The 27070-nt window shown below is 38.0% G+C and overlaps 2 protein-coding genes across 2 annotated transcripts; both read right to left on the bottom strand.

The window, feature by feature from the left end:
- Nucleotides 1-347: 347 nt before the first annotated feature.
- Nucleotides 348-4655, bottom strand: LOC132543194 (carbonyl reductase [NADPH] 1-like). The gene is made up of 8 exons (XM_060206669.1): nt 4629-4655; nt 3984-4065; nt 3429-3607; nt 2972-3084; nt 2519-2650; nt 1406-1547; nt 909-972; nt 348-454 (listed from the first exon to the last, which is right to left on the bottom strand). Exons 1-8 carry the CDS (start codon nt 4653-4655, stop codon nt 348-350), a joined length of 846 nt encoding a protein of 281 aa, XP_060062652.1.
- An 8856-nt stretch (nt 4656-13511) lies between these two features.
- LOC132543188 (carbonyl reductase [NADPH] 1-like) lies at nt 13512-25317 on the bottom strand. The gene is made up of 8 exons (XM_060206658.1): nt 25291-25317; nt 24898-24979; nt 17693-17871; nt 17158-17270; nt 15538-15669; nt 14216-14357; nt 13978-14041; nt 13512-13618 (listed from the first exon to the last, which is right to left on the bottom strand). The coding sequence occupies exons 1-8, from the start codon at nt 25315-25317 to the stop codon at nt 13512-13514; spliced, it is 846 nt and encodes a 281-aa protein (XP_060062641.1).
- Between the last annotated feature and the right edge of the window lie 1753 nt (nt 25318-27070).

Here is a 27070-nt window from a genome sequence, read left to right as displayed (position 1 = left end):
TTTTGTGTACCTCTTTGTTTTTCAATAGACTGATTTGGATGTGCAACAATCGTTTCCTTGGCGTCAATAAATTAGTATCCGCTATATTACATTTAACTCAGGGTTTGTATTGAAAAGTGCTATTTACTTGTGTGCCTCTTGAACATTCATTTACAAAACATTTAAGACATTTAATCAAGAACAAGTACGCAATTTCAATTAAGATAAACGACGGTATAGAGATAGCGGCAGTGGTAGTGTTCGTCGCATGGAGCTGAAAGTCAATTCTTGGTGACATTCTTGTGGGTACATGGAAACCAACATTGCTTGATCTCTGAATGGTGACATGTCTTATATTCATTCGTTCTTTATTGAGTTGTCTCCCATTTGCCAATTTTCCTGTCTGATACGTAATTTCCTTTGGGACTAGTCGTGTCCGGAGGCAGCATAGCTAGGTAAAGAGGAGTGTCGGCACCTTGATTTAAAACAAATACATCGACTAAGTACATTTCTAGATTCAAAGAAATACATTTTGATCTTATGATTAGAATGTATTTTATATCTGTGAATCATCACAAAACATCACGAATTTCAGACGGTTTTTTTCAAAACTATTGCATAGGTTATAAAAATAACTCTTATGTGCCACTAAATACTAAGAAATCAGTCATTTCTGTGGTTGTTTATTTTCATTCATTTTATGGTACTCTTACCAACGTGTTCATATGTCCAGGAAATGTTAAAATTAGGATATTATCAGATTTGTTGAGAAGTCTTTATTCAAAAAATCAAGTGTCTCCGACAGTGTAGTTTTTGAGGAAAAAACGTTAGGAAAGTTAAGCCCCATAAAAATATATTATCTTACAGGACATTTTGACAGTATCTGCTATTTCATATGTCATTTTGTTAGCAACCACATAGCAAATTACCTTCATCAATGGTTTTTGTTCCTTTATGTGACGTCATATCAGTATCCACATATCCAGGACAACACTAAAACAAAATAATATGCAATCACGGTTTTTATCTCACTAATAACAACCTATTTATCGCCTGTGTTAAATCCATCTTACCTGTGATAGCATTCGACGAAAGAGTTTTGTAACTCAAAGTAACCTAAATGCATTTTCACGTCATTCTATTATTTTTACTCGTATCATCATTCTTCATTCTATAAATATGTAAAATAAAGGATTTGATAAGATAAAAACTGATATCACTACAGTGATTGTATAACATTTTTGACCAATCAGAACAATGCTTTCCAGTCACTGCATTGTAATTCACCGATTTCCTACCAAATTTGTCCAGTAGATATTTCGGGACCTCCCTAATTTTGTAGCTAAAACAATCTTGTATATTGTTCTCTTCTTCTTTTCTTTTTAATTCTTAACAGATAGCATAAAAATATTCTTTATCTACATACCGCGTTGACCACTATGTCCGTTCTGGCATCTTTAAGTAGCTCTCTTTGTTGTATCATCGACATAACTGTAACTCCGATCTTTGAGACACCATAACCGCTCTTTGGCCATCCTGATTCATCAGTTGTTCCTTTTTTTGCTGCGCTGAAATAAGAAAGACGAAAACTAAAAACCAAATATACAAAATATGTTTTCAACTTTATAAGAAACATAACATTCGTCCAGGTTTTAACTATCCATCATCCTGTTCAATTTCACTCATTCTTAGTTTAACCCAAAGCTCTATCAAACACATATTTCAACTGTAACAATAAACATAACATATTTCATATGTTACAGTGAACGCTATTCAACCTTTCAGTCATCATAATTATCAATATATATATTTTTTTCATTTTGGTGTAATTTATACATATAGATACACAACGGTTAGACTTCATTAAAAAAAACATAAATTCCGTAAGAGACTTCTGTGCAAGAAATGTCTATTACTGGAATATGGAATATTTACTGAATTAACATACATGTATACCATTGTTTCTGTAAAATTAATATTTTGTCTGGACAAGCGAATATTATGAACCCTTCGCAATGTATATAACAAACATCGGCTAGATATTACATTTAAGATTTTTATTAGTACAAAGTGTTAGAGGTCGACATGCTTTTGAACAATTCAAGTGGTATAAAAGAATTTTAGATATTTTTATTCTTAAATAAAAAATGCATTGAATGTTCAGTGTATTACAAAGTTATATCTGATCTGCCTTGAACGAACTAGAACTTTTGCCCTATATATTTCAATATGTTAACATCCAAAACAAAATACCGACGATTCACCTTAAAACTGGACAGCTGCAACGTACGACCTAGAACTAGGTCATGTTTACTTCAGAACTGGAGTAAAAAAAACGTAGACATTTCATATAAAAGACTAAACATCAAACCGTGTCTGTTTATTTTATAATTTAGTTGTTAGTTTGAACTATTTCGAAATGCAATTGATAGATACAGCAAGAGGTTTTGTATATGCCTTTATATTCATTTTGTTAACAACAACGTGATAAAAATATTTAGGAAAGCTAATAAAGATTCATTGTATAATGTATACCTACTCTACAAATTGGTCCAGCATTGTCTTTAACTCCGACATACTAATATGTGGAATGTCTACAAGTTTCTTCTGTATATCTATACTGCATTTCTTCAGAGCAAATTGAGATGCCATACTTGATACGTTAGCCACCCTGAAAAAAGTAGATAATAAATTTTAGATGATTTGTTAATGTACTTAAAAGGGAACCTGTTCGAATCCATGTTTACAAACTGATCTGTGTTGCATGTTGAAAACAGTTACGTTTTACTTATTTGTTTGATAGACTTTATGCATCACAACAAGTCCTTAATACAGTTCGAGTAGAGCGTACATAAAGTAAAAAGGACTTCAAAAACAAAACCAAATATAGTGATATGTCAAAAAAGTATATCAGCGTGTATTGATTTGATGTCATAAAGAAACAAAAACGTCACATTTAACATGTTAGCATTACGTTTAAATATTTGTCTACCTTGCGTGTGGCCGTAGAAGCGGAAACAGCTCTTCACATACATCTAGTGTCCCGGTGAAGTTGGTTCGGATAGTCACTTCCGCCTGCTCGGAGAATGGTGCGGTTGATGCTTGCTGAAATAAAACATTTGATGTAAATAAAATGAGTTATGTGTTTTGTTGAGTATAGAAACTTATAGCAAAAGCAAATTCAGAATAATGTCTGTTTGGCAACTTATTCGTAACAATATTTAAATGTGTATTAAAAAACCGGTACAGAGCGGAAATATTATGTATAAATATATTAGTTACATTAATTTATCTTATATATTTGTAATACAATATATCGGACAAAGAGGTATGATAAACAATCTCTATATATCTCTGCTCTACATGTTATCAATACAAAGTAAGTCTAGAATTTATAGTTTGTATCTTTGTTGTTGTTATGAAGTAATCAGTAAACAAACAAATTTTACCTTGTATGCAATGCCTGCGTTGTTAACTAGAATGTCTAGTCCACCATAGTTATCCTGGAGAAACGTCTTTAATTTATTTATAGTTTCAAGCTTAGTGATGTCCATTTGGTGGAACTTGGCATTGCATCCCTCTTTCTTTAGATCTTCCACCGCTTTAAGACAGAGTTCTTCGTTTCGACCTGTTTAATAATAGTTAGGAAATTTAATGTAATGAGCTCTAGCGTATAACGTGTTTTATTATGCATGTATGCAATTTATTACTTCAACTTGTTGGGATTCATAGTCACAACTTACTGTATGCTACATCATATATGATAATAGATGTTGGTCATGACTATGCTGTTCAAGACGATATACAAAATAACCTTAAAATGTATGATAAATGTCCATCTTTAATATTACTACTAGATACGTCTCATACTAACGTGATAAAGGTAGTGTTATCAGATTATTCATTATCACCAAGCAATAGTCAACAACTAGAACGACTAACACAACCCTGTCACGCTGCCTTGGTAGCTTCTCCTGAAGTAGAAACACGACATAGCTAATTACCTGTAAGATAAACATCGCCGTCAAACTGCTTACACAGGCCACGCACTATAGCATATCCCACCCCCTTGTTAGCCCCAGTCACCTGTGAAAGAGAACAGAAAGGATCATGTCCGCGACCTCTCCCTAAAGATTAGTCAGCTTACAACTCGACGTTGTTTTCGAATATATCTATTTAGAATATCTTAATTTATAAATTATTGCTCATGTTTCATGTCTAAATTCAATTTCCATTTCTTAGACATATGAAGTTCAATTACAATGGACGAGGATGTAGACATTTTTTCACATTGTTTAACCTTAATGATATTAAGCACCAACAGAAAAAGTCTGCTATTGTCTACATTACTATATTACAAAACGTTATAGTTCACGACGGGAAAATTTAAAGAAACGAAATGAAGATATAGTTGAAATGAAAAATATATTAATATATAAACTATATATCTATGTAATATAATAGACAAGCATATTTTGTCCGGTCAAATAAGGGAACATACCTATTAGAACAATATATAGAACATGTCAGTTTCATCGTGTTCATAGAACATATCATTTACCAGCATGGGATAGCATTGGCATTGTCACAAACAATAAATGAGTAATTTACACATTAAAAACACTACAAGGGAGACAATAATGACTCACCACAGCAACACGCTTACTTCCACTCATGTCGTCAGTCCGGTGTTCAGTACGGGTGTCGTTTAGGACGGCGTTACATATAGTGACCCGTTCGCTGGTATTAAAACCCTCTGAACGGTGCTATCATAGTTTAACATTGTATTGATTCGATTATGGCATGAGTAGAAAGCTTCCGTTAAAAGATAAGATATTTTGATACATTGGTCGAGATAAAATTTATAAAATGTTTTAAATGCCGAAAAATGCTTTTATATTGAAAAAAATATATATACATGCTCTGTATATATCAATAAAAAGAGTTATGATTTAGTGTTAAATATAAGATAAATATGTTGACAAACAAAACATCGTGATATGTTCGTTACATGACCTAAATAAACTCAGACACTAGATATAGAAATATGGGAACAGAATATTCCCCACGACGTAGCATACCTGGTTACGTTACTTGTTATTGAAAATCATTAACGAGTCCGTTTTCGGTATAATTTAGTTGGAAAGAAAACATTACCACTTTTACACTTTGGTCAGTTTTACCTCGTCTAGAACTTGTAAGATTTCTAGACGAAAGAAGAAGCATCGTATAAAAAGGCACAGGGCATAAATAGATCAGACATCGAAGATGCTGAACCTGGGAAGATAGACTGACAGGAGATGTAGATTGTATTTAGAAGGTGATGTCCGCTGGGCGGGAGGTGGGTTTCCATGTGGTCAGTGTCACAATCCGACTTTTTACGGAAAATTTGGTAAGTATTTTGGTAAAGTTACGTGCGCATACGGTGTTTTTTTTATTTTTTTTATACCGAAGTAGAGCGTCCACCCGGAACATTGAAATGCCAATGTCAGTTAAACAGTTAAAAGCGTGAAATATCAGTCACGGTGAGTATATAAACTATTATTTTTCCCTTTCTATGTGTGTATATAACATCTGAGTCGTACTTGTTCGAATAAAGTTGATTTTGAGCGTGTATTGGATTGTATGTTGTTTATCTACCTGTACGCCCGTGCGCGCTCGTGAGAAGTGTTTATACAGTCAACAGCATGTAAACATTTTATAACAGCTAAATATATATCTTTGTTCTTATTGATTGTGGCAATCGCTCGGCAAGGTTACGGTCAGCCGGTGTCTCTATGCCTGTTCATGCCCGCTCTGGCACTCGTCCTCGAATGACTGTACAATACAAGGCAGTATATTTCGTTTGTTGGAGTTTTTAAGGGAATGTAATTCGCAATTGCCCTTTTAATTAATTAATTAATTTACAAAGCTATGTAATATCATATTAGAAAACCTACTAAGTTTTTTCTTCTTCTTCTTTTTCAGTTTTTAATATAATGACTACAAATTGTCTTCTTGACTTCATTGTGGTGATAATTTATGTAGGAAATCAGTTCAGTATCAAAAAGACAATATTAGATTCATAATTACCGGGTACTTCTTTTCTATTTGTTTTTTTTTTTTAAAGACAGCCCGTCCATACATTGTCGAATTATGTGACTAATTATCATGTCAGGAATGTAACTCCAATGTCTTCTGATAAAGGTATCGATAAGACGGTCGCCTTAATTCCACTGCATGGTCGTAAGAGACGATCTAAATTGGGACCCTTGCATAACACTGTCTATTACCAAGAAGTGATCGAAGAGACCAAGTTATACTTATCACGAACTATATTCCAGTATGATTTACAGTTATATGCTTGCACCGCTGTTCACAATTCTTTAAAATTAAAAATCCCAGCAAACGAGCGTATATGGGTCCCATATGAGCTAAATCCTGGCAAGCCCATATGGGTTTGCTCACATAGTACCCATATGTTTGCCCACATAGTACCCATATGGGACCCGTGCTGTTTACAAACAACCTCGTAAATGTATATCATTTGACTATACAATCCTTTATGGCCTATTAATACAACTTCGATCAAAAGAAAACAAAAAAATGTGATATTTGTTACATGAAACATCCAAAATGTATATGTGTTTGCCCAATAAGTACCCGTGAGGGACCCATATATAGTACGTACCACATTGTACATAAAGAGAAGTGATCGACGCATGTTAGGACAAAATGGATTTTTTTTTAATTATTGCCACACTTGCCTTAAGTAATGTGTTTTGTGATTATTCAACAAAATAAAATGGAGAATATAAAAAAATAACTTAGAATTATCTACATCTCGCGCGTGCGCTATTTTTTCCCACTAATTTTAAATAATTCGACATCCGGTTGCGAACGGAAATAGATAACGCTGCTGGAAGATTTGGCGGGTAGAAACTGAAACAGCTGTAAATCATATTTTATATAATTTCGTGAACAAATTAACTTTGAAAAAAAAAATACTGGCACCATTACCACTTTAATTCACAATTATTGAACATGCTTTTCTGGTTCACGATGAAACTGCATCTTCTTCAGTTGTTAGTATATTAATTTTGAAGGGATTTTATGAAATATTATCATGTTATATCATTTGGAAGTTCTTGTTATGTATTTTATTTAGCCAGATTTTTGAGTGTATCATTTAAAAGTTGTTGGTTAGCACTAAGCAGTTGTGTGAGTGTACTGAGGGAACCACTTAAAATGCCTCTAGATTCCTAAGAACGTATTAGAAGTTTAAGTGTATCCTATAAATAGTCTTCATTTGAAATCGCAGAAATTTATTTTACATTATATAATAACCATAGATATCTGATACACAGATAAAAACTCTAACGTATTGAGCAGTCGAATATGTCAATACGTATTTGACTTTCGGCAGTGTAAAACACCAAAGTCAACCATTGGCGCCATCATCTCACAAAGTTAGTTTTGATGTTTTTTGATAATTGTGTTGAGAGCAATTCCTTGTTAAACTTGCATTGGTGAAATACCTAGCTGACCTTGGTGGCCGTGATATTCAGGACACTGTTGCTCGAACAATGAGGACAATTATGGACACCAACCTTGCCCGACAGTATAACTTTAAGGGCTTAAAAGAAAAAGACGGCTGGAGGGGCTGAAGATCACAGACATTATTTATCGTAAGTTGAAGCAATTTTACTTTCGAAATCGGTTTATATGTATTTGAGTCCATTTTCTCTGACAATTGAATAATTATACCCACCACAACGAAATTATGGGGGTGGGGGGGGGATACTGGACTCGGGTTTTCCGTCTCTCCGTCCGTCCGTATACACAAGTTTGTCTGCGCTCCTTCTCCTACAGTTTTTAGCCAACGTTGCTAAAACTTTACAGAGATCCTTCCTATTATATAAAGTTGTGCACCTGTAATTTTCATTATGATTCTTTTTTTTTTTTTTACATTTTTTTTATTCGGTGATAAACAAATAGATACAGAAATATCCTCTCGCAGGAGGGCTCACATTCTTCACTCGCCTTTCACATAACCATTCATCCTAAATACATGTAGCTGTAGCCTGACCTATAGCTATTTGTTTACAGTAGATAAAATAGATATCACATTCATTCCAACAAAGCATTTTGTTTATAAGTATATAAACATATTAAAATATTAAGACAATAAAAAGTCGTATTAAGTATTCATAACTATCTGCTATAGGCGCCAACGGTACTTTAACCGGAGCACATGGCTGCATAACGCTGAGCATTTACTGCTTGACATGGTAAGTCTAGACATTCATTTTGTTTCCAAAACCTCAGTTTATTTGTTAGGGTATTTTTAGTCTATTGAATTCGTTTTTTGTTTATCGTGGCATGATATTTCTGAAGCTCAATTACAGATAGATCTATATACATTAACAGAAACAGAGTAGCAGGCCTAAGTTTGGTTGAAGCCCGCTTTCTTGCAAATTAGATAAGAAGTTATGACTGTCTTATGTAATTTATAGTAATTACAGTGTATTTATTAGTATTAGGTAAAGTAATATTTAATATGAAATGACTTTGTTTTAGGCAGGCTTAACGGTTTGAGGAAGCTATTTTTACATTGGAAATGGTCACGTGTTGTTATGTTTACATGCTGTTCGCGGCCATCCGGGTTTCGCAAAAGAGTTATAGATTAAAATTAATACTTAGATTATTCTAAGTGGTTGAAGAAATTACTTATAATTTTAGGAATACTTTTATTTTTGTGTTTTTGAATTTCAAGAAACATTTCTAATTCTTGTTTTAGAACGTTTATTAAGTTAACTTGTTTTTGTTTGTTATCACTCATACAGTAACCCTTATAGATTGGAATCCAATGAGTGTTAGTAAAATATTTATATTCACATGGTTGTCACTGTGGAGTTTATAACCTAGCACTAAGTTTTTTAATGTTATCATGTCTTTTCTATAGCCTATCAACTCAAAACTTTTATTCAGTTGATTGTTTATAGGAACTATAAAGTCACATTTTGTAAAAAAGTGATCAAAATCTTCAACTACACTGCATAAGTTGCATAGTGGATTAATCCTTATTTTATATTTATATAATAACTGATTGTTTATTAAGATTTTATGAATCAATTTCCATCGATATATTCTCAGCTTATTATCATAAATGTGAGTGAAAGTGATTTTCAGAGCATTTGCCGTTTTTTTGTCTAAGTCTTCGTCATCAGGAAATTGGGAAGCCCAATAGATGTAGGAGATTGGTTTTTGGGAGTTTAAGTGTTTAAGATAGTTGTATATTTGTTTGTTGCACAACTGATCTAATTCCCATATAGCTGTTTTCAGTTTTATAGTAGGTTTAAAAGGTTCTGTATTCCATATATGTTTGTCTATATTTGAGTTTTTTAATTTATTTTTGCATTTATTTGGAATGGATTTCTTTAAATAGCGAATTCTGAAATCCAATTGTGTTTGTTTCTTAATTTTGCTAAAACAATATTTTCATTAATAATTCCTTGATTATCTAATAAATCTTTTATTCTTATAATATTTGATTCAATCCATTTTTCAAAGACTATAACTTTATTTTGATATGTGATGAATCTATTTCCCCATATTATCTGGCCTCCAATGTCTACAGTGTGTTTTGGATATTGTTTTTGTCCCCCTCCCATTTCAATCCAGGCCTTTATAATTTTCTTATAAAATGTGGGAATGTCAAATTCTTTCAGTTGGTTTATATTACCAATATTCATAGCAAAAATTATGTATTTTCTTCCAGCCTTGGTAAGGTATCTCCCCGGAATTATTTTCCATTGTCTATCCTGTTCGTCTGTTAGCGCTTTCACCCATTTTATTAACATTAACTTAACATGTGCTGTGAGGTCAACTGTATTTAATCCTCCCCTCTCATAATTTTGAACTATAGTTTTTTGCTTAACCCTTTCTTTTTTCCCTCCCCAGATGTAACTATACAATATGCCTTCTATTTCTTTTATTCTTGTTTTTGTTATTGGTAGCACCGAATAGGTTCATTCATTTTTACAAGAGTTATTCCACTTCAAATCTTTTTCCTATATAGAGTATATAGCGAATAAATCTTTTTCGTTGAACTCTGGTGTCGACATTCGTTTGCCTAACCCTTTGGCTTAAAGTTCTAGTTATAAATGTAACTTGTCTTTCCATGTGTTCAGCTTTAATGGGTAGAAAATCTTCATCTTAAAGCTTTCATTCCAATAGCACTAGCTATATGATTATGAACTTCACAGATAAATCACAAAAAAATGTAATTCCCTATTGGTTGTCACCAGTTGAAGCTCAGAAAGAAATCTTGTGTCAGTTTGCTGACACCACTTACTTGATCAGAACTATGGCGCTGTCATAATATACTCTTGTTACACTGAATATGGTTTTGTTTGAGATATAATTAGGTAGTTCTAAGATGCAAGATATTCCACAGATAATATCTTTTGAATCTCACCAATGTATGTTTAACATTCCTTCTGTAAAATAGTGAACATAACCTTCATTTATTATAAAGCTGTCTACGCATGAATCCAGTAACACGACAGGCAACCTTGAAGGACACAGAGGCTGCCATTACTAAATGGCTTGCGGGGGCCAGGGACAGAAACGGAGGAAGACAAGCAAGGATGCATGGGACACCAGCTGCTATGACACCTACAGAAACTTCTGCCTTAGTATCACCCAGCACTCAGGATTAACTGCTAATAATTTGTCTCCATTTTTTGCTAGTTATCATTAAATGCATGTCATACATTCTATATTTGTATTTAAGGATTTAGGCCCAATATTAGGCCCTGAAACTCAGTCTTATTTTGTAACAACCCAAAGATGTAACCGAGACAGTCAGGGATCACCCAGCTTCATACTTTTTTGTCGGCGTGCTAACCGAGCGATCCCGGACTTGATCTGTGATGTCTACTGGGTGTTCCAAAATGAAGCGGAATTTCCCGACCTACTGATGGCCCTAAATCGTTAAATACAAAATTACACTGACAATGAATTAAAGATTCTGTTCTAAATTTTGTAGTATTTTAGCCCACTTGAGCAAAAAGGAAAAAAAATATTTGTGAATGCACCTCATCAACTGGTCAATTAGTTCTAATTTCCAAGGATGAACAGCCTTAATTTAATGTGTGGACTGTTGTAAAGAAAGGCATTTTCATTGTGAATACATTACTGTACAAGGAATTCATGTCCAATTGATACAATTTTAGTTTTTATCAATGTTTAAAACTTGTTGTTTCCTGCATATCCTAGTCAGTATTATTTGGCAAGTAATTTTTGCCACACTCCATGATATTACCATTTTAAATGTTGTTCACTACACATCCTAGTCAGTATTGTTTGCCAAGTTACTTCTGTCAAACTCCATAATAGTGTTTATTTTATTATTATTTTACATTTTTTGTTCTCTTTTCATCTAAGTCCGTATTGTTTGCCAAACTGCATAACTGTTGATTTTATGATTATTTTATAATTTGTTGTTTATTACACATCTAAGTCAGTATTATTAGGCAAGTTACTTTTGCCACACTGCATAATAATGTTTATTTTAATGTCATTATACGCCCGTCTTGACGGGTTGTATTATGGGATCAACTATGGCAGGCGGCGTCCAGTCTTTGTCCGTAGCATAGCTTTGTCATCTTTTGTCAGATTGTCTTGAAACTTGGCATATGTGTTACTTGCAATGATATGGAGTGCAGTGCGGAAGAACCATAACTCTACCTTGCCCAGTCTTTGAGTTATTTCCCTTGGAATGTCATTTGGATGGGCGTATCTTGCGAAAATTTGCTGCTCTTGTATTGTATTATGTTACAATAGTACATGTAGTCTTATACATTTATTATTTACGAAAGGAAACACAAATCATACTATACTAGTTTGATATTTTTTGTATGTGTTATTTAAACTTGTAAACAACAGACTTGAATACTTTTGTTAAAATAACTTTTATGTTTTCAAAAGTGCGGTACAATAGACCAATAAAGCCGTTGCCATTAAAAATATTTGTGAGTGGCCATTGAAAATTAGATAATTATACCCCCACAAACATAGTTATGGGGGTGTATAGTAGTCACTCTGTCAGTCGGTTAGTCTTTGGGTTTTTTTGTCCTGACTATTTCTCAATTACTACTGGATGGATTTCAATAAAACTTCATAGGAAGGTTCACTAGCAAGCAATGATGTGTATATTATATTTTGGTTGTGGATGATTTTTCTCAAAGTTATGGCCCTTTGATAATTTTTTTCAAAGTTCACTAGCAAGCAGCTGTGTGGGGGTATACATCACCTTTAGTGATAGCTCACAAATTCCAAGACACATTTATAGTCATATATTTGGAACAGGATGTGTTATTTACTTTGTTACCATTCAGTTTGAAAGACTGAAGTTTTCGTACGTGGCTGTTCAGGTTGGATGTATTAATTACCAAATTTGCTTGTAAACATAGGTTCATTGTTTGAGCGCTATTAAATATTGTAACAAATTTCTTTTCTTGGTTGTATTTGTTGAACTTTGTTGCAAATTGATATAAATGTTGTGAACTTTGCAATGGCCTTAAATATCATGTAGGGAAAGGTGCCAGTTATTGTCTGATGTTTGAACATGGATCTTCTATGCCTGTATGCCATTAGGTTATCAGAAAAGCAACCCATATTGGAATGGTATAACCCACAGATGCTCAACATGGGACCCATATAGGGCCCATATAACCATCAGATGCTAGACATTGGACCTGCATAAACCCTAGATACTATATGGCAAGCCCAGATTAGCCCCTTATATTGCCCGGTTGCAAACCCATGTGGGCCCCACGTACATTGCCCATATTGGACCCATTTGGATGCCCAGATGGGGCCCATTTGGTTTCCATATATTATGTTTGCTGGGATATTCCACAGCGTGATGTCATTCCTTAAATGTTCGCAAGTGATGTTCCTTCCTTTGCTTCAGTTGTTTCCTAGATTAAAAACATTAAGCCCTTGACAACACTGACGAGTCCAAAAAGGTTGAAACAGTTATTTAGTACAGCTTTTTTGGCAATAATAAATCATTATTTTGTTTCAAGAAGTGTTTTTTACATCCGCGTCTTTAAAAATATTTAAGTTAAGAAGTTTTCGCCTACACTTTCTTAAATGAAGCCATTCAAATGCTCATAACTATTTTATTTTCATAAATATATATAAATAAAGTTAGAGAGAGAGAGAGAGAGAAAATCAATTCATTTCTAGAGGACATGGCGTTGATGTCCGAACATTTAGAAAGATTGAAATTGGACTACAAAGATTGTCTATCAAATCAAAACCTGACCCGGATTTATTCAATAACCGGACGATATTGAGTTGGGTTCAGGAGTGATATCTTTGCTACTACCATATCTATCATATTGCTGTTGGCAATGAGAGTCGTCAGAATGTCTTTGCGTGTTCAACACAAATTTGAGTAACTTCTGTGTAACATTCCTGTGTACTATGGAAACACGGACATCTCTGTTCAAATTCTATATGAATATTTTGTTCCATCATCATTTAGTTATCTCCCATTTGCCGATTTTCCTATCGGAAACAAACACTCCCTTAGGACTGGCCGTGTTGGGAGGGAGCAGCGCGAGGTACAGAGGGGTGTCAGCACCTTGATATTGAAAAAAAAATAGATTTACTTTTCCTTAAAGGAATATTGCACATGGACAATATTTCAATATGCTGGGAAATCGATATTTTTTCTAGGTTCAGAATGAAATAAAAACATAAGTCTTGCATGAAAAAATAACTGATTTGATTGGTGTATGTCAATAACGTAATTTTCACAAAACTTTGTCCTAGAAATTAGGTAAATAATTCACAAAGATTTAAATAGTTACAAATTACAAAAGTAACAAATGAGAGATAATATAGGATACACTTTGAAATGTATCTGACAGCGCAGATCATATCTCATTCTTTATTGAGTTATATGTAACATTTAGATGATAAAAAAACGGAAAATATTACCTTGATCGATGGTTTTTGTTCCTTTGTGAGACGACATATCAGTATCTACATAACCAGGACAACACTGAAATATAAGAATATGTCTGTTTTTATTAAAATATCAGAATTGTCTCCCTTTCTGATGATATTCATTGTAATTTCAGTTATGTTCAACCATTTTTTCAATAGAAAGATGTATTATTTCGTTCTACTATAAATACAATATACACTTTAATGGATAGTGGATTATTAACCATACCGCGTTGACCACTATGTCTGGTTTGGCGTCCTTTAGTAGCTCTCGTTGTTGGATTAAAGACATAACCGTTACTCCCACCTTTGAGACGCCATATGCACTTTGTGGCCAGCCTAATTTTTCGGTTGTTCCCTTTTTAGCTGAACTGAAAAAGGGTGCAAATTGAAGAAACGTTTCGCTGAGGTTAACACCTTACAATAGAGAAATGTCATATGTAAATAAATCTATGACTATAACATTGAATAGTGACAATATTAATGATAGAAATCTGTAAGAAGGAAGACTTTAGTCGGTCAATATAGGATTATAATTTCTATGAAAATTCACGTGTATGATTATGAGCGAGTCAAAATCAATATTACAGCCAAGAAAAATTAAATGTGAAAAATAAATTGAATGAAAACAAAAAAGTATTGCAGTTTTAGGGCCGCTCTGTGGTCATACGTTGACAAGATCAATTCTTTGCAGGGAGATATTTTAGTTCGGTATATATGTGTAGTTCTTTCAAACTACCAAACACTTTGCATAGGTTCATAGAACATTTTGGAGCCGAAGTAGAAGGAACTTTTTTCGATTTCGTTTTTTTTTTTTTTTTTTTTTGTGTGTGTTTTGAATTATTTGATATGACAATATTCTAGTCATACTTAAGCAAACGGTGATAACTTTATCATTTTGAACTATTTCCAAACTTATTATTTCTAAATCAGACGAGCCAACACAAATGTTTTGGAAATCTTAGTATAAACAGTTGATCGTAAAGTGTCCTCCTCCGAAACTTAAGCTTTTAACTGAGTGGGTGCATATTAGAACAGATTGCTAATCCTCCGTTAAATAATCTTTAAATGTCAATATATCTTTTATAGTTCAAATTTTGTATACCGTGTCAGACGTATGACACTTTTAAGCTGTTAACAGAACAGTTGTACACAAGGAACGTTTAACATTCTAGTATATTACACGCGCTCGATACGCCTTAGACAAATTAGTGGTGTAATCACTTAGGCGTCTGGAGACAAACAGATAATGACTGCAAATATGGAAATAATCATATCAGTAATAATATTGAAACGCAATGATTGATATGCTAAACTGCATAACCTAGATATCTTAATTATTTCTTGCCAGTATTTAAGTAGAAACATATGTTTTTTATTTATTTATTCTTTTTTGTTTATATGAAATGAGGTTTAAATATCTCAGAGGTAGTATTTGAAATATCAATTCTATTACCTCATGTGTTGTTTACTTTGTCATAATATATATTAAGTATTGATTACATTTTATGTGACACAAATGTAAATGTCCAATACATATCTTATACCTACTCTACAAATTGTCCCAGCATTGTCTTTAACTCCGACATACTAATATGTGGAATGTCTACAAGTTTCTTCTGTAGATCTATACTGCATTTCTTCAGTGCATATTGAGACACAAAACTGGACACGTTCACCACCCTGAAACAATTAATAGCATCGTTAAATGGATCGATTGTGTTTTCATAAAATATTTGAAACTATTCAACACACATCTGTATATGCTCAATGTTCAGAATTGTTGAGAGGGCTAAAATATGGAGATCTATTTAATGTCTGCGTGCAGCAAACAATCCTACATTAAAAGTTGATATCACATCTGGCAATAATTGGACTTTTATTGGCATTTTAATTATTTATTGCTAAATGAAATCCTCGTGGTAGCAAGCCCGTATGTATTAAACATAATCTTGATCATCGTATGTTGCTTTCCCATACTTACGCTCTTAATGTATTACAGCTTTTTTTTCAAAGTGCCGTGCCAGCTGTCGGAAACTGACCAACAAACTTATAACAAAGCGTTCCGAGACATGCATGTTTATGCAAATTTAATGGTCGTTACAGCGATCTCATTTGGGAATATGTTATTTTCTTTTGCGATGTGAAGTTCGGCGTGTTTGGTGCACGTTGTAGTATATAACTGATGTTTATTCTATTTGAGAACTTGACATTTCATATTTATACTGACCAAGATTTATATGTTTGATGTTGCCAGGGACGTAGAAGATGCTGATACTTTCGGAGCACCTGAACTTATACTTCTTGTAATTTTCTTAGTCTCTCCATATACATATTTTTATCTCCTGTTTATCTATTTAGCGATTAAATAAAAAGTCTGTTCTCATGTCTTTAGTTTCCGGTTAGTTTTCGGTTACAAACATTGATATATGTCAATAGTAAGTCAAAGAGTAGAAATGCAAAATAATGAAAAGGTACTTCGAAAAAGGTTAGATTAAGTAAGAAAGAATTTGTATGAAAGTGATATAATTGTTTCAAAGTTCAATTTTGGTGCTTATCAGAAAAAAACTATTGACGAGAATACAATTTTGAATTTCAAGAAAATGATAGTAGCTTTAAATTCTCGAGAGCGAAATGGTGAAGTCGAAATCAATTTATCGGCACAAATAATTGTTGTGTCTCACAAACCTGTTATGATTCAATGTACTAAACAATTAACAAATGAGGTGAAAGTTTAAATGGTTGTAAATGGAGAAAGGAATCACAAAACAATGCTTCTGCCTCGACGGCATTTTGACAGTACATTGCGACATATCTTCCTGCAAGGAAGCAGTGAATGAAGTCTGTGAGGAAAGGGCAAACCAATCTCGAATTATTGTCTAGAAACCAATTGTTATCTGTCATTAACGTTTTAGTTACATTTATGTCGGAACAAGTAATAGCAATGCCAAGCGAGGCATTACTTTGAGGAGGGCAACGGAAATGTGTCCGGGAAACTGGCAAAACAAAACTAAACATATTTTACTGAGAAATGAATAGGACAGACGTATGGACTGACGGAATATCTAACCGACGAACATAACGATTACAATATGCCATTTCGATTTCTGATCGAGTGACAGTTGGAATTGTAAACATCGATTTTTGATAGTGAATAAATCCTGGTTTTACCTTGCGTGCGGCCGTAGAAGGGGAAATAGAGCTTCACACACATCAAGCGTCCCAGTGAAGTTTGTTCGGATAGTCACTTCTGCTTGCTCAGAGAATGGTGCGGTTGATGCTTGCTAATAACAAACATTTGAAAAAGATTAAAATGTTGTCATTAGTTACATCAAAAAGGAGTCAAAGAATGTAATAACAAACTATGTTCCTGGCATCATATGGTGTCCTTCGATTATTTTTTTTTTTAATTTGCTCAATACATGAAATGCAAATTACTGTTCCAAAAAAATAGCATTTACCTTAAAGTTATTCCTTATATCAAGATTGTACAAAAGGTACACAAGTAAATATCATCTTTTAATACAACTGTAAATAAGATATAATAGTGCCAAACCTTAGATTAAACTACATCATACAGCTGTTCCGTGACGCTAAGGGTCGAGGTGTTTAACCTAAGATACGGCTGAAGAAAACCCAAAGTGATCGAAGGATCAACATAGTGTAATCAATTTCAATGGATGACTCAGTAGTCAAACAGTTTTACCTTGTATGCCATGCCTGCGTTGTTAACCAGAATGTCTAGTCCACCATAAGTGTCCTGGAGAAACGTCTTTAGCTTATTTATACTGTCCAGCTTAGTGATGTCCAGTTGATGGAACTTCGCACTACAACCCTCTTTCTTCAGTTCTTCCACAGATTTGAGACCAAGTTCTTCATTTCTAGCTGTTAAGGGAAGCTCAAAATTAATATTATCCATAGGTAGTAGATATCTTCTTGATAACGTTATAGCTTGAATTTGATGTTTATTTTTGAGTAAGTGATAGATTTGTCCACATTGACAAATATCCAATGTATTCACTCAGAATATTGGGTTTTGATATACTTTTGAAATCAGAATTTCATTTCAGTAATAATTACCATAACTTTAGTATGCAAATACAGTACCTACACCCATCTTTGTATCCCAACAACAAAAGATTCAAAAGAAAAACAATCCCGCCCTCCCTACGATCCATGAGCCATCACGGCAGGAACGCAGAGTGATCTCCCTTCCTCTTACCTTTATGGCTGCCGACGAGTGCGGAGGTGTCTGAGCTAAGTGCTTTTCTTACTCCTTCTCTTCGTACTGCCATTGTCGTTTGAGTATATTGTTACTCTATTAGTAGTCTATAAACCCATCTCCCAACTTATATTGTGAAATTAAGTATTGTCATTTGTTTATTTTGACCGTATTTCCGGCCGTTTTTTCCTCCACGTATTCGAGTGCGTGACTACTTGTCTCGTTGCTCGGATTTGCGTGAAGTTGGAAATTGTTTTCTTGCTGCTTTGTCGGCCGTGTTGTACGGCCGTTTTATTTATGCAGTGCAATCTTGCTGCGTACAGTAGGCTTTGTGCTCTCGTTCGTAGTTTTTTTATTGTTCGAGAACTTCGTTTCCGGCCGTGTTTTTCCTCCGCGTGTTCGAGTGCGTGACTACTTGTCTCGTCACTCGGATTTTCGTGAAGTTGAAATTGTTTTCTTGCTGCTTTGTCGGCCGTTTTGTACGACCGTTTTCTTTTTTTTTTGCAGTACAATCTTGCTTCGTACGGTAGGTTTTATGATCTCGTTCGTAGTTTTTTTGATTGTTAGAAAACTTTTTATCCTTGTTTTCATTGTTACAATTTTTTATTGTTTCGATGCTGGATAAAGGTGCCGGGTTTACGTCGGGGGTCAGCGCATGGATGTTCCTATTTCTATAGATAATGGGAACCCCATGATACCTGTCCCATTTGCCGACATTGCAGCCAGACCTCACTATGTGAACTTTGTTTGCACATGGAGTCTGCTGCTTAGGCTCCCATGCCTTTCCAGCTAACTTTCCGCCGGAAGAGGGATTCGTCCTCTTCTTCCGGTAAGGGAAGTAAGCTTTTTAAGACCTCCCTCCTGAAGTTCTGAACCAGAGCGTTCCTGCTGGGGGTGCTCTCGTTCCACCGAGCTCCGCCCTTCAGCAGGGGGTGGCTCCCCCTGTCCAGGTGCGTCCTGGAGTAGGGGGGGGGGGCAGCCCGACCCTGACTCGGCGCAGTCAAGGGTCGAATTGGCCGGTAGCTCTCGATAGGCGGCGGTGTTACCGTCGGAAAGGGACTTCCGGTCGAGGTCTCTGATTCCTTCAGGGACCTCGGCACGCCAGGTGGCGTCGTTGGTGGGGGCCGCTTTGACTCCGGAACTGTGCCTTCGGGTATAGGGTCAGGGGCCACAGACTTTTTGTCAGGATTGTCTGTGGCTACGGGGATTAGTGACACTTGAGTTCACTAATCCTGGTGTCAGCGCGGGGTCTGTTTTCCCACCCTCACAGGCTTCTGGCTCTGGGACTTCCGTCCCAATCCAGATTTCCCAGTGCAGGGTTTCCCAGGGGGTTTTCCTCCAAGGGTTTGGGGCTTCAGGCCAGGAGTCCGGTTTCCGGTCTCCCTTTCCCCCGGGCTCAGGGAGTAGGGGTGCCTGCGGGCACTTATTCCTGGGTCGCCCAGGCCAACCTGCGGATGGTTTTGGGTACCAACAGTTACTCAGCAGTTACGGGCTTAGCCCGTACATGTCTGGGTTTCCACCTGGTGGGAGTGGCGGTTCATCCTGGTCCTTTGGACAGGATGTCCAGCCCCAGACTCAGGCAGGCCATCTTGGCCAGTTCTGGGGTCACTCCCGGCCCGCTGGACCGTTCCCATTCCCTCAGGGGTTTGGGTTTTTACCCCATGGGTCTTCACTCGTGGAACCCATAGGGGTTGGTCTCTCCTCTAGGAGATGTTATAGCAGTGCGGAATCCCCCCAATGTTCTGCTACTTCGGGGGCCTTGTTGGCCGGTCCTATAAAGGTTTGCCAGACCTTAAGGACTTCCGCCTCCAGCGCGGACCCGTCGGTCTCCTGTTCCCAGGGGTCGGCTTCGGGTCTCCGACCCAAGCCTACAGCTACAGCTGTTGGTCGCGCTGCGTCCAAATGCCATAAAGAGGAGTTCCCCTCTGCGGAGATGGCTCCTCTGGCGGCCCCTGTTCCTCCCAAGGGGACTTCGGTCTCTATTGAGGAAGAGATGGACATCGAGGGTGCGGGCTCGGCAGAGGAAGACGATGTCATTCATCTTTCTCCTGGGCCAAGAGGGTTCACAAGGGGAAGATGGCCCTGAGACTGCTGAAGCCGAGGCTCAGCATGTGCTTTCTGGGATGCGGGTCCTCCGGGCCAACATCTCCCGGATTCTCAGGGCGGAGGTTTGCCCACCGCCTCAGCATCGTCGGCGCCTGAATCCACCATCCTTCTGGGTTCCCTGGTGGCTCCTCGGGCTTCCGTTCGCTCAGATCGGTCTCTGCCAGAAGGCAATATCATGTCTTCGGTTCTGGCCACGGCCCGGGCTCCGGTTTTAGAGAAGGACTCCTTCTCTACCCGTGCTCCCGGGTTTGTCGGTCTGCAGCTCAGTGTTGGTGAATTGTCGGAGGCTTCAGCTTCCGACTATGCCACACATGATGGGCAGCTGGCCTCTCAACCAGCACAGCTGGAGTTGAAACAGCTGGCTGCCTGGCCCGGCAAATCAGTGGACCAGGTGGTGCTCGATCCCAAAGAGCACCACAGGATGGAGAGAATGTTACACCTCTCCATCCAAGTTCTGTCATACATAGACTTCCTGACAGTTTGTCTATACAGGGTATCCGATTTGCCTGAGTGTCGGTTATCCGAGACAGAACAGCCGACATACAGGACACGGCAGCCTTGCAGGTTCTCTGCTCGTCAATGCCGTGTTGGCTAGGCAGTTTTCAGTTCTGAAATTCCGCCCAGTCCAGTAACCCTACCGTTTCCGCTTGTTGAATGCCCCCTTCTAGGGCTCTACCCTGTTCAAGGGAGCTCTTCCTTGGGTTCAGAAGGATATGAAGGAGGACTCGGTCGCCTCAGCACTTCTGGTGAAGAGGTTTCAGGCTGAGAAGGCCAGTGCCTCGCAGGGGTCAGTGCCTCCTAAGAAGAAGGCGAAGTCTTCGGCTGCTCAGTTTTCTGCACAGCCCAAGTCCCAACCTCACTTCAACGGCAACAAGGGGAAGGGTAGGAAGGGTAAGAAACCTCCTGGGGGCAAGAAGAAGGGTTCCTGACTATTTCTGCTTCTTGGCCGCGAAAGGCGAAGGGTATGGCCGGGTGGACGGTGGTTCTCCTTTCCCGGGCTCATGTCCTTCTCCCGCAGGCTCAGGCTCCGGGTGGGCAGACGATTCTCTGGTCTGGCAGGGGCTCGATCTGCCCCATCCGGAACTCCCTGTGGGCGGACATCTCTCTGTTTTCCTTTCTCAGTGGCAGGATATTACAGAGGACGCTTGGGCTTTTGTCGGTGGTCAGGGAGGGTCTAGGTATTCCCCTTCTTCAGGATTCGTCCCTCGCCTCCTGGCCGTTTTTGTTTCTTTCCTCCTCCCGGGGATTCAGAAAGGGCACGGGTGCTCCAGGAGGAAGTAGGGACCATGCTGCCAAGGCAGATATGCCCTTGGGGCTCACGACAGCTCCTTTGGTGTTCACCAAGTTGCTTCTGGTGTTTCCTTCACTCACGCAGAATAGACGTCCACATCTATTTCGACGACTCCCTCATGCCTCTTTTGGTGTGGGAATCGTTAGTGAAGGACACTCGTCTGGTCCTGAAACTCTTGCTCAGAGTCGGCTTCATTCCTTCCAGAGAGAAGTCAGAGGTTCCTTCATATTAGGACTTCTTCTTCCTGGGGAACCATTTTGACATGGTTCGGGGCTTAGCCCTTCCACCTCTGGAGAAGTTTGAGAAGGTCAGGGCTCTGGCTCTGACTTTCATCACTTGGTCGCTTGTCCAGGTACATTGGTTCCTCAGTTTTCTGGGGTATCTCAACTCCTTGGCATATGTGGTCCCCCTAGGGAGGATTCACATCGGACCTCTCCAGATGTTCCTCCTGTCTGACTGGGTTCCGTCATCCAGGAGGCCTGGATCCCGCTTACCCAGTCGGTCAGGGAGTTCTCTTGCTGGTGGACCATTCAGGAGAACGTTTTCCACGGGGTACCTCTGACCAAGCCTATCCCCTCTATGATCCTGTTCATGGACGCGTTCATGACAGGAATGTGAGCTTACCTCGATGGCCAATGCCGCTTGGGGGAGTGGTCTGGCGAACAACTCTCGGAGCACATCAGTGTACTCGAGATGAGACTGTTCATTTGGCTCTGCAGTCCTTTAGGGGTATCCTGCAGTCCAAAGTGTGGCTACCGACAACAGTTGTCGCGTATCTGGAGAGAAAGGGGCCACCAGGTCTCATGTCCTGTGTGCCCTCTCCATCCACATCCTTCTTCTCTGCCAGGACATGCAGTTGACCATAGCGGTCTTCTGGCAGGCTGAGTGTGTTGGTGGCCATTCTCCAGGCGCCACCAGCCGGTGTTGACGGAATGGCAGCTGTGTCCCTTGATTTTCAAGGGGAATTGTCAGGCGTGGGACAGACCTATTATAGACCTGTTTGCCACTTCCCTGAATAACCAGCTGCTAACCTTCGTCTCCCCGGTCCCAGACCGTAAGGCGTGGGCTGTGGACGCCCTTTCTCTGGAATAGGAAGGGACGTATGCATATGCATTCCCTCCCTTCAACCTTGTGGGCAGGGTTCTACAGAAGTTCTGGGAGCATCACTGCTCCTTACTTCTGAGAGCCCCTCTGTGGCCGAGGCAAGCTTGGTTTCAGGAGCTCTTGTCGTTTCTGGTGGAGGAGCCCTTGGCTCTCCCCACCAGGCCGAATCTCCTTCGCCAGCCTTGGCCCAGAACGACACACTCTTGACCAGAGATCCTCCACCTTCACGCGCTGAGGCTATCTCTGGAAGCCACGCCAAGGCAGGCTTTTCTCAAGAGGTGTCAGATTGCATTGAGCAATCAATCAGGGCTTCCTCTTCTGCCGTCTACCAGTCACGTTGGATGATCTTCTGTGATTGGTGTGTCGGCAAGGAAGCTTATTCATTCGAAGCCTCTGCATTTGATTGCGGAGTTCCTAATCTCTCTGTTTAGGTACCGCTATCTGCCACCTGGCACTATTGCTGGCTATCGTACAGCTATTGCCAGAGTTCTTGCTTGTCATGGCAGGAAGGAGATCGGTTAGTCCTCCTCTCTTTCTGCCCTAATCAGAGGCTTTGCTATGAATAGAGTTGTTTTTAGCGAAGAATCAGGTTCCGGGGTTCTCGCACGATCCCATCAGGATCCTGGCTGTGACTAGCTCGGAGGAGCGAGATAGGTTGCTTTGTCCTTGTCGGACTCTTAGGTTTTATCTTGATAAAACCAGGGGGGCGGGACTCTCGATCCCGTCTGTTTTGCCCATTAAACAGGGGCAACGAGATATCTCCTCCCAGTCGGTTTCCAGGTGGGTTTGCCAGGTGATTTAGTATGCTTACGAGCATTTTGATGATCTGGCTCGGGCGAGAGTGAAAGCACGGTCTCACGAGGTCAGGGCCCTTGCTTCATCCTGGGCCCTTCTCTCAATGAGTCCTCCTTTCAGGAGGTCATGTCTGCAGTATTCTGGCAGGGCAGGGATACCTTAACAGATTTTTATCTGTGATCCCTAGCTTCCCACTCAGAAGGCCTGTATTCATTGGGACCTTTGGTGGTGGCATAGTCAGTGGCTGGGCCTCCTCGTTAGCCCCGGGCCATGTCTTTCCGTACGGCGGCATGTGGGTACACCTGCTCTTTCACAGAGAGGTCCCTTCCTTCACTTTAGCACTCTGTTCTCCCTCCCTACTACTTTGGTTGTGCTGAAGGGGCTGCCTGGCTTCTAGTCACCACTACGGTAAGACGAATTCGCATACTAAAGTTATGGTAATTATTACTGAAATGAAATTGAGGCTTTTTAATGTAAAACCAATTTTCATGATGTAATACTTACCATAACTTTATGGAGTCCCACCCTATCCTCCCCTCTTCCTTATCTGCCTGGCTGCCCCTCTGTGGGGTTTACGCCATAAAGGTTATTAGAGGAAGGGAGATCACTCTGCGTTCCTGCCGTGATGGCTCATGGATCGTAGGGAGGGCGGGATTGTTTTTCTTTTGAATCTTTTGTTGTTGGGATACAAAGATGGGTGTAGGTACTGTATTTGCATACTAAAGTTATGGTAAGTATTACATCATGAAAATTGGTTTTACATTAAAAAACCTCAAGTTGTAGTGATAAGATCAGTGTGACTTTCTGAAGATTGTTTGCCTACATTGGGGTACATTGTAGTTGTTTGGTTGTATCTATTCCCTCGAGTTTTTTAATCTAACATTAGATAATGTGATCAGTTTGTTTGTTGATCTTGGATAAATGGATTTTGTTGTTTAGACTACACGAGATATAGCAAAGCATCATCGTCTATTTTACCGTGTAAAATTTCCCGTAAATTATCATTAAAACAGAAATTCTTAAAGAATTGTCAAATATTATTTCATTTTTAACTATTCTATCTTTAGCATTTAAAAACTTAGTTGCTATTCAGATTTGAGGTCGCAAATGAAATGTAATATATGCATTTTCACATTTTTTTTAATATAGACTGTAAAGTTTAGATTATCATATAAAAAGTGTTGTGGGATCTCAAATTGCTGATTAAGTACCGATACTGAAGTGAATACTGGTCTGTATTAACATTCATTGCATTTTAACTGTCGTTACATAAGTTATGCAGTAGTATTATCGAAAATACAGCAAGAATTATGCACTATGAAAACCACATACAAAGCTATCCTGCTGCCTTTGAAGCTTTTCGTGAAGTAAGACTGACGACCTGGTTTCTCACCTGTAAGGTAAACATCCCCGTCAAACTGCTTACACAAGCCTCTCACTATGGCATATCCTATGCCCTTGTTGGACCCCGTCACCTGTGGGTGAAAATGGAATTATGAATTTATAACGTTATATGATATGAAATTAGTGTGAGAAAAAATAAGAATAATTGTATGCAATGTAACTACACTAGATTAGATAAAGCCTGTGAGTATATTTTGTAAGGTCAACACGTGTACATCAATATACCTGTATGTACAATATATAGGACGGTTCATTTCGCCATGTTCTTAGATGATATATTTATCATACTGTATAACATTTGCTTTGTCACCCACAGTTTCTATTGGTAAAATATTACCAGATAAGTGCATTGTATGAAATGAAGAAAATCAAAAACACTCACCACTGCAACACGCTTACTTCCACTCATGTTTAGTGACCGGTGATCAATGTTGTGTATGAAATGTAGTGTCGATATATATTCACCAGTCGGCTACTGGTATTGTGGGTCGTTCAGTTATACCGAGTGTATACATGTGTAGCACAGCTTAACGGTAAACGGTAATACAAAAGATCTAAACACGAGAATTCATTGCTTAAGGACGAAAATAAAGCATGACACGAAAAGGAACAGAACAAATCGCGTTGTGAACAAAGTAGTCTGACAAATATGTGTACAGTAATTTGAAATATTATACCAAATATTCAGCATGAAGGTGATTAGTAGTGCTTTACGACTTGATTATAAAGATACCGAGAGGAGGAACAGCCAGTTCGTCATTTGGTGTGACACAAAATCGACTGCAATGTGATGCAAATATATGCACAAAATCAAAGCTGAAAGCCATATACTACAGTAGCTAACGGCCCTGCTAAAATTTGAAAATATTTATACAATAGTTCAGAGGGAAAAGTGTTTATGATTGTATAACAAGAATTACTCGCTTGTCTCCGCTTCTCAAAATCATAAGATTTTAGGCAAATATGTACATAGAGAGAAATTTTGTTACATGTAGAACTAAACGGATGAATTTAACATAGATAATTAATTACTGAATCTAATTAACGGTAAACTGTAGATGAAGCTTATGTGCTTTGAGAGAAATAAATATCAACAAAAAGCTGGAAAAAAATCTTTAACTTGCAAATTAGTTCAGTTAACATTAAACTGTAAAGGTGACATTCAGAATTTGAAATGTGTGTCAAGTTTGTGTACGTCAGCTTAAATACCTCGAGAGAAAATCTAATAAAACTTAATTTAAGCTAAACGGGCATCTTAAACATATATCCTCATAAACTAACAAAGTGCAATTAATAGTAAACTTTATTTTTTTAGTCTAAGTTATGTGTTTGGATAGTGATTATATAGATATAAGTTTTTCAATGTTTCGCTATGATAGTTTGCAGAGAATTCAAGCTCAATGTGGACCTCTTTAACACAATTAATTAGCAAACTTAAATTATTTGTCGACTGTAACTATAATCTTCGTCAAAACATATACTTAGACACTCTTGCCTATAATAACCATTAAGCAGGTTTGGTTTGGTGATGATTGCAGTCGTATTTTTACATCAATTAGGGGTTTAACAAAATTGTCGCCGCCATCACATGCTATCGCCGATGCCTTGAGCGTATGTATATCTGAATCTGAAAGACAAAGATGGACAAACACAATGTATAACGACAGACAAAACACGCTATCGGACAGAAACACACACAAATATACCTACAAACATATCAGTATACCGACATCAGGACAGAAAGAAGCATACGCTCAGGCTGACTGACATCCAAAAAGAGAGACAACTTAACAGAGAGATACAAAAAAGACGTCCGGACAGAGAGAAAGACAATAAATCGGAGAAAGAGATGGACTGAGAGACTCACAACGGACAGTGTGCAAAGAGAGAAACATGTAAAACACACAAGCAGACGGACGTCCGAACAGAAAAAGATTAGCGACGAAAGAAATAGAGAGAGCGTCATCTTTAAATTAATAATAAAAGGCCTTACTGAGCTGAGAAAACACATGCATGCATTTGAAAAAGAAACACAAACAAACAAAAATGAAAACAAACTTTCAAGTACCCTGGAAGCCGCATCGACACGTGCAACTAAATCTAACGCTTTTAATTTTATGATAATACAGAGCATTATAGCTGACAAAAATCATAAAGGAAAC

This window comes from Ylistrum balloti, unplaced genomic scaffold (assembly GCF_031769215.1).
Source record: "Ylistrum balloti isolate Yb309-2 unplaced genomic scaffold, AGI_CSIRO_Ybal_v1 Utg369742, whole genome shotgun sequence".
Lineage (NCBI taxonomy): Eukaryota > Metazoa > Mollusca > Bivalvia > Pectinida > Pectinidae > Ylistrum > Ylistrum balloti.
This window is presented reverse-complemented; position numbering and strand designations above follow the sequence as displayed.

Coding starts and splice junctions, on each gene's coding strand:
- LOC132543194 (XM_060206669.1), bottom strand. CDS start 4,655: ATGAGTGGAAGTAAGCGTGTTGCTGTG. Junction 4,066..4,628: donor GAAGTAAGCGTGTTGCTGTG/GTGAGTCATTAT, acceptor TCTCTTTCACAG/GTGACTGGGGCTAACAAGGG. Junction 3,608..3,983: donor CGGCGATGTTTATCTTACAG/GTAATTAGCTAT, acceptor ATTATTAAACAG/GTCGAAACGAAGAACTCTGT.
- LOC132543188 (XM_060206658.1), bottom strand. CDS start 25,317: ATGAGTGGAAGTAAGCGTGTTGCAGTG. Junction 14,358..15,537: donor ATGCTGGGACAATTTGTAGA/GTAGGTATAAGA, acceptor ACCCTTTTTCAG/TTCAGCTAAAAAGGGAACAA. Junction 13,619..13,977: donor AACAAAAACCATCGATCAAG/GTAATATTTTCC, acceptor TTCAATATCAAG/GTGCTGACACCCCTCTGTAC.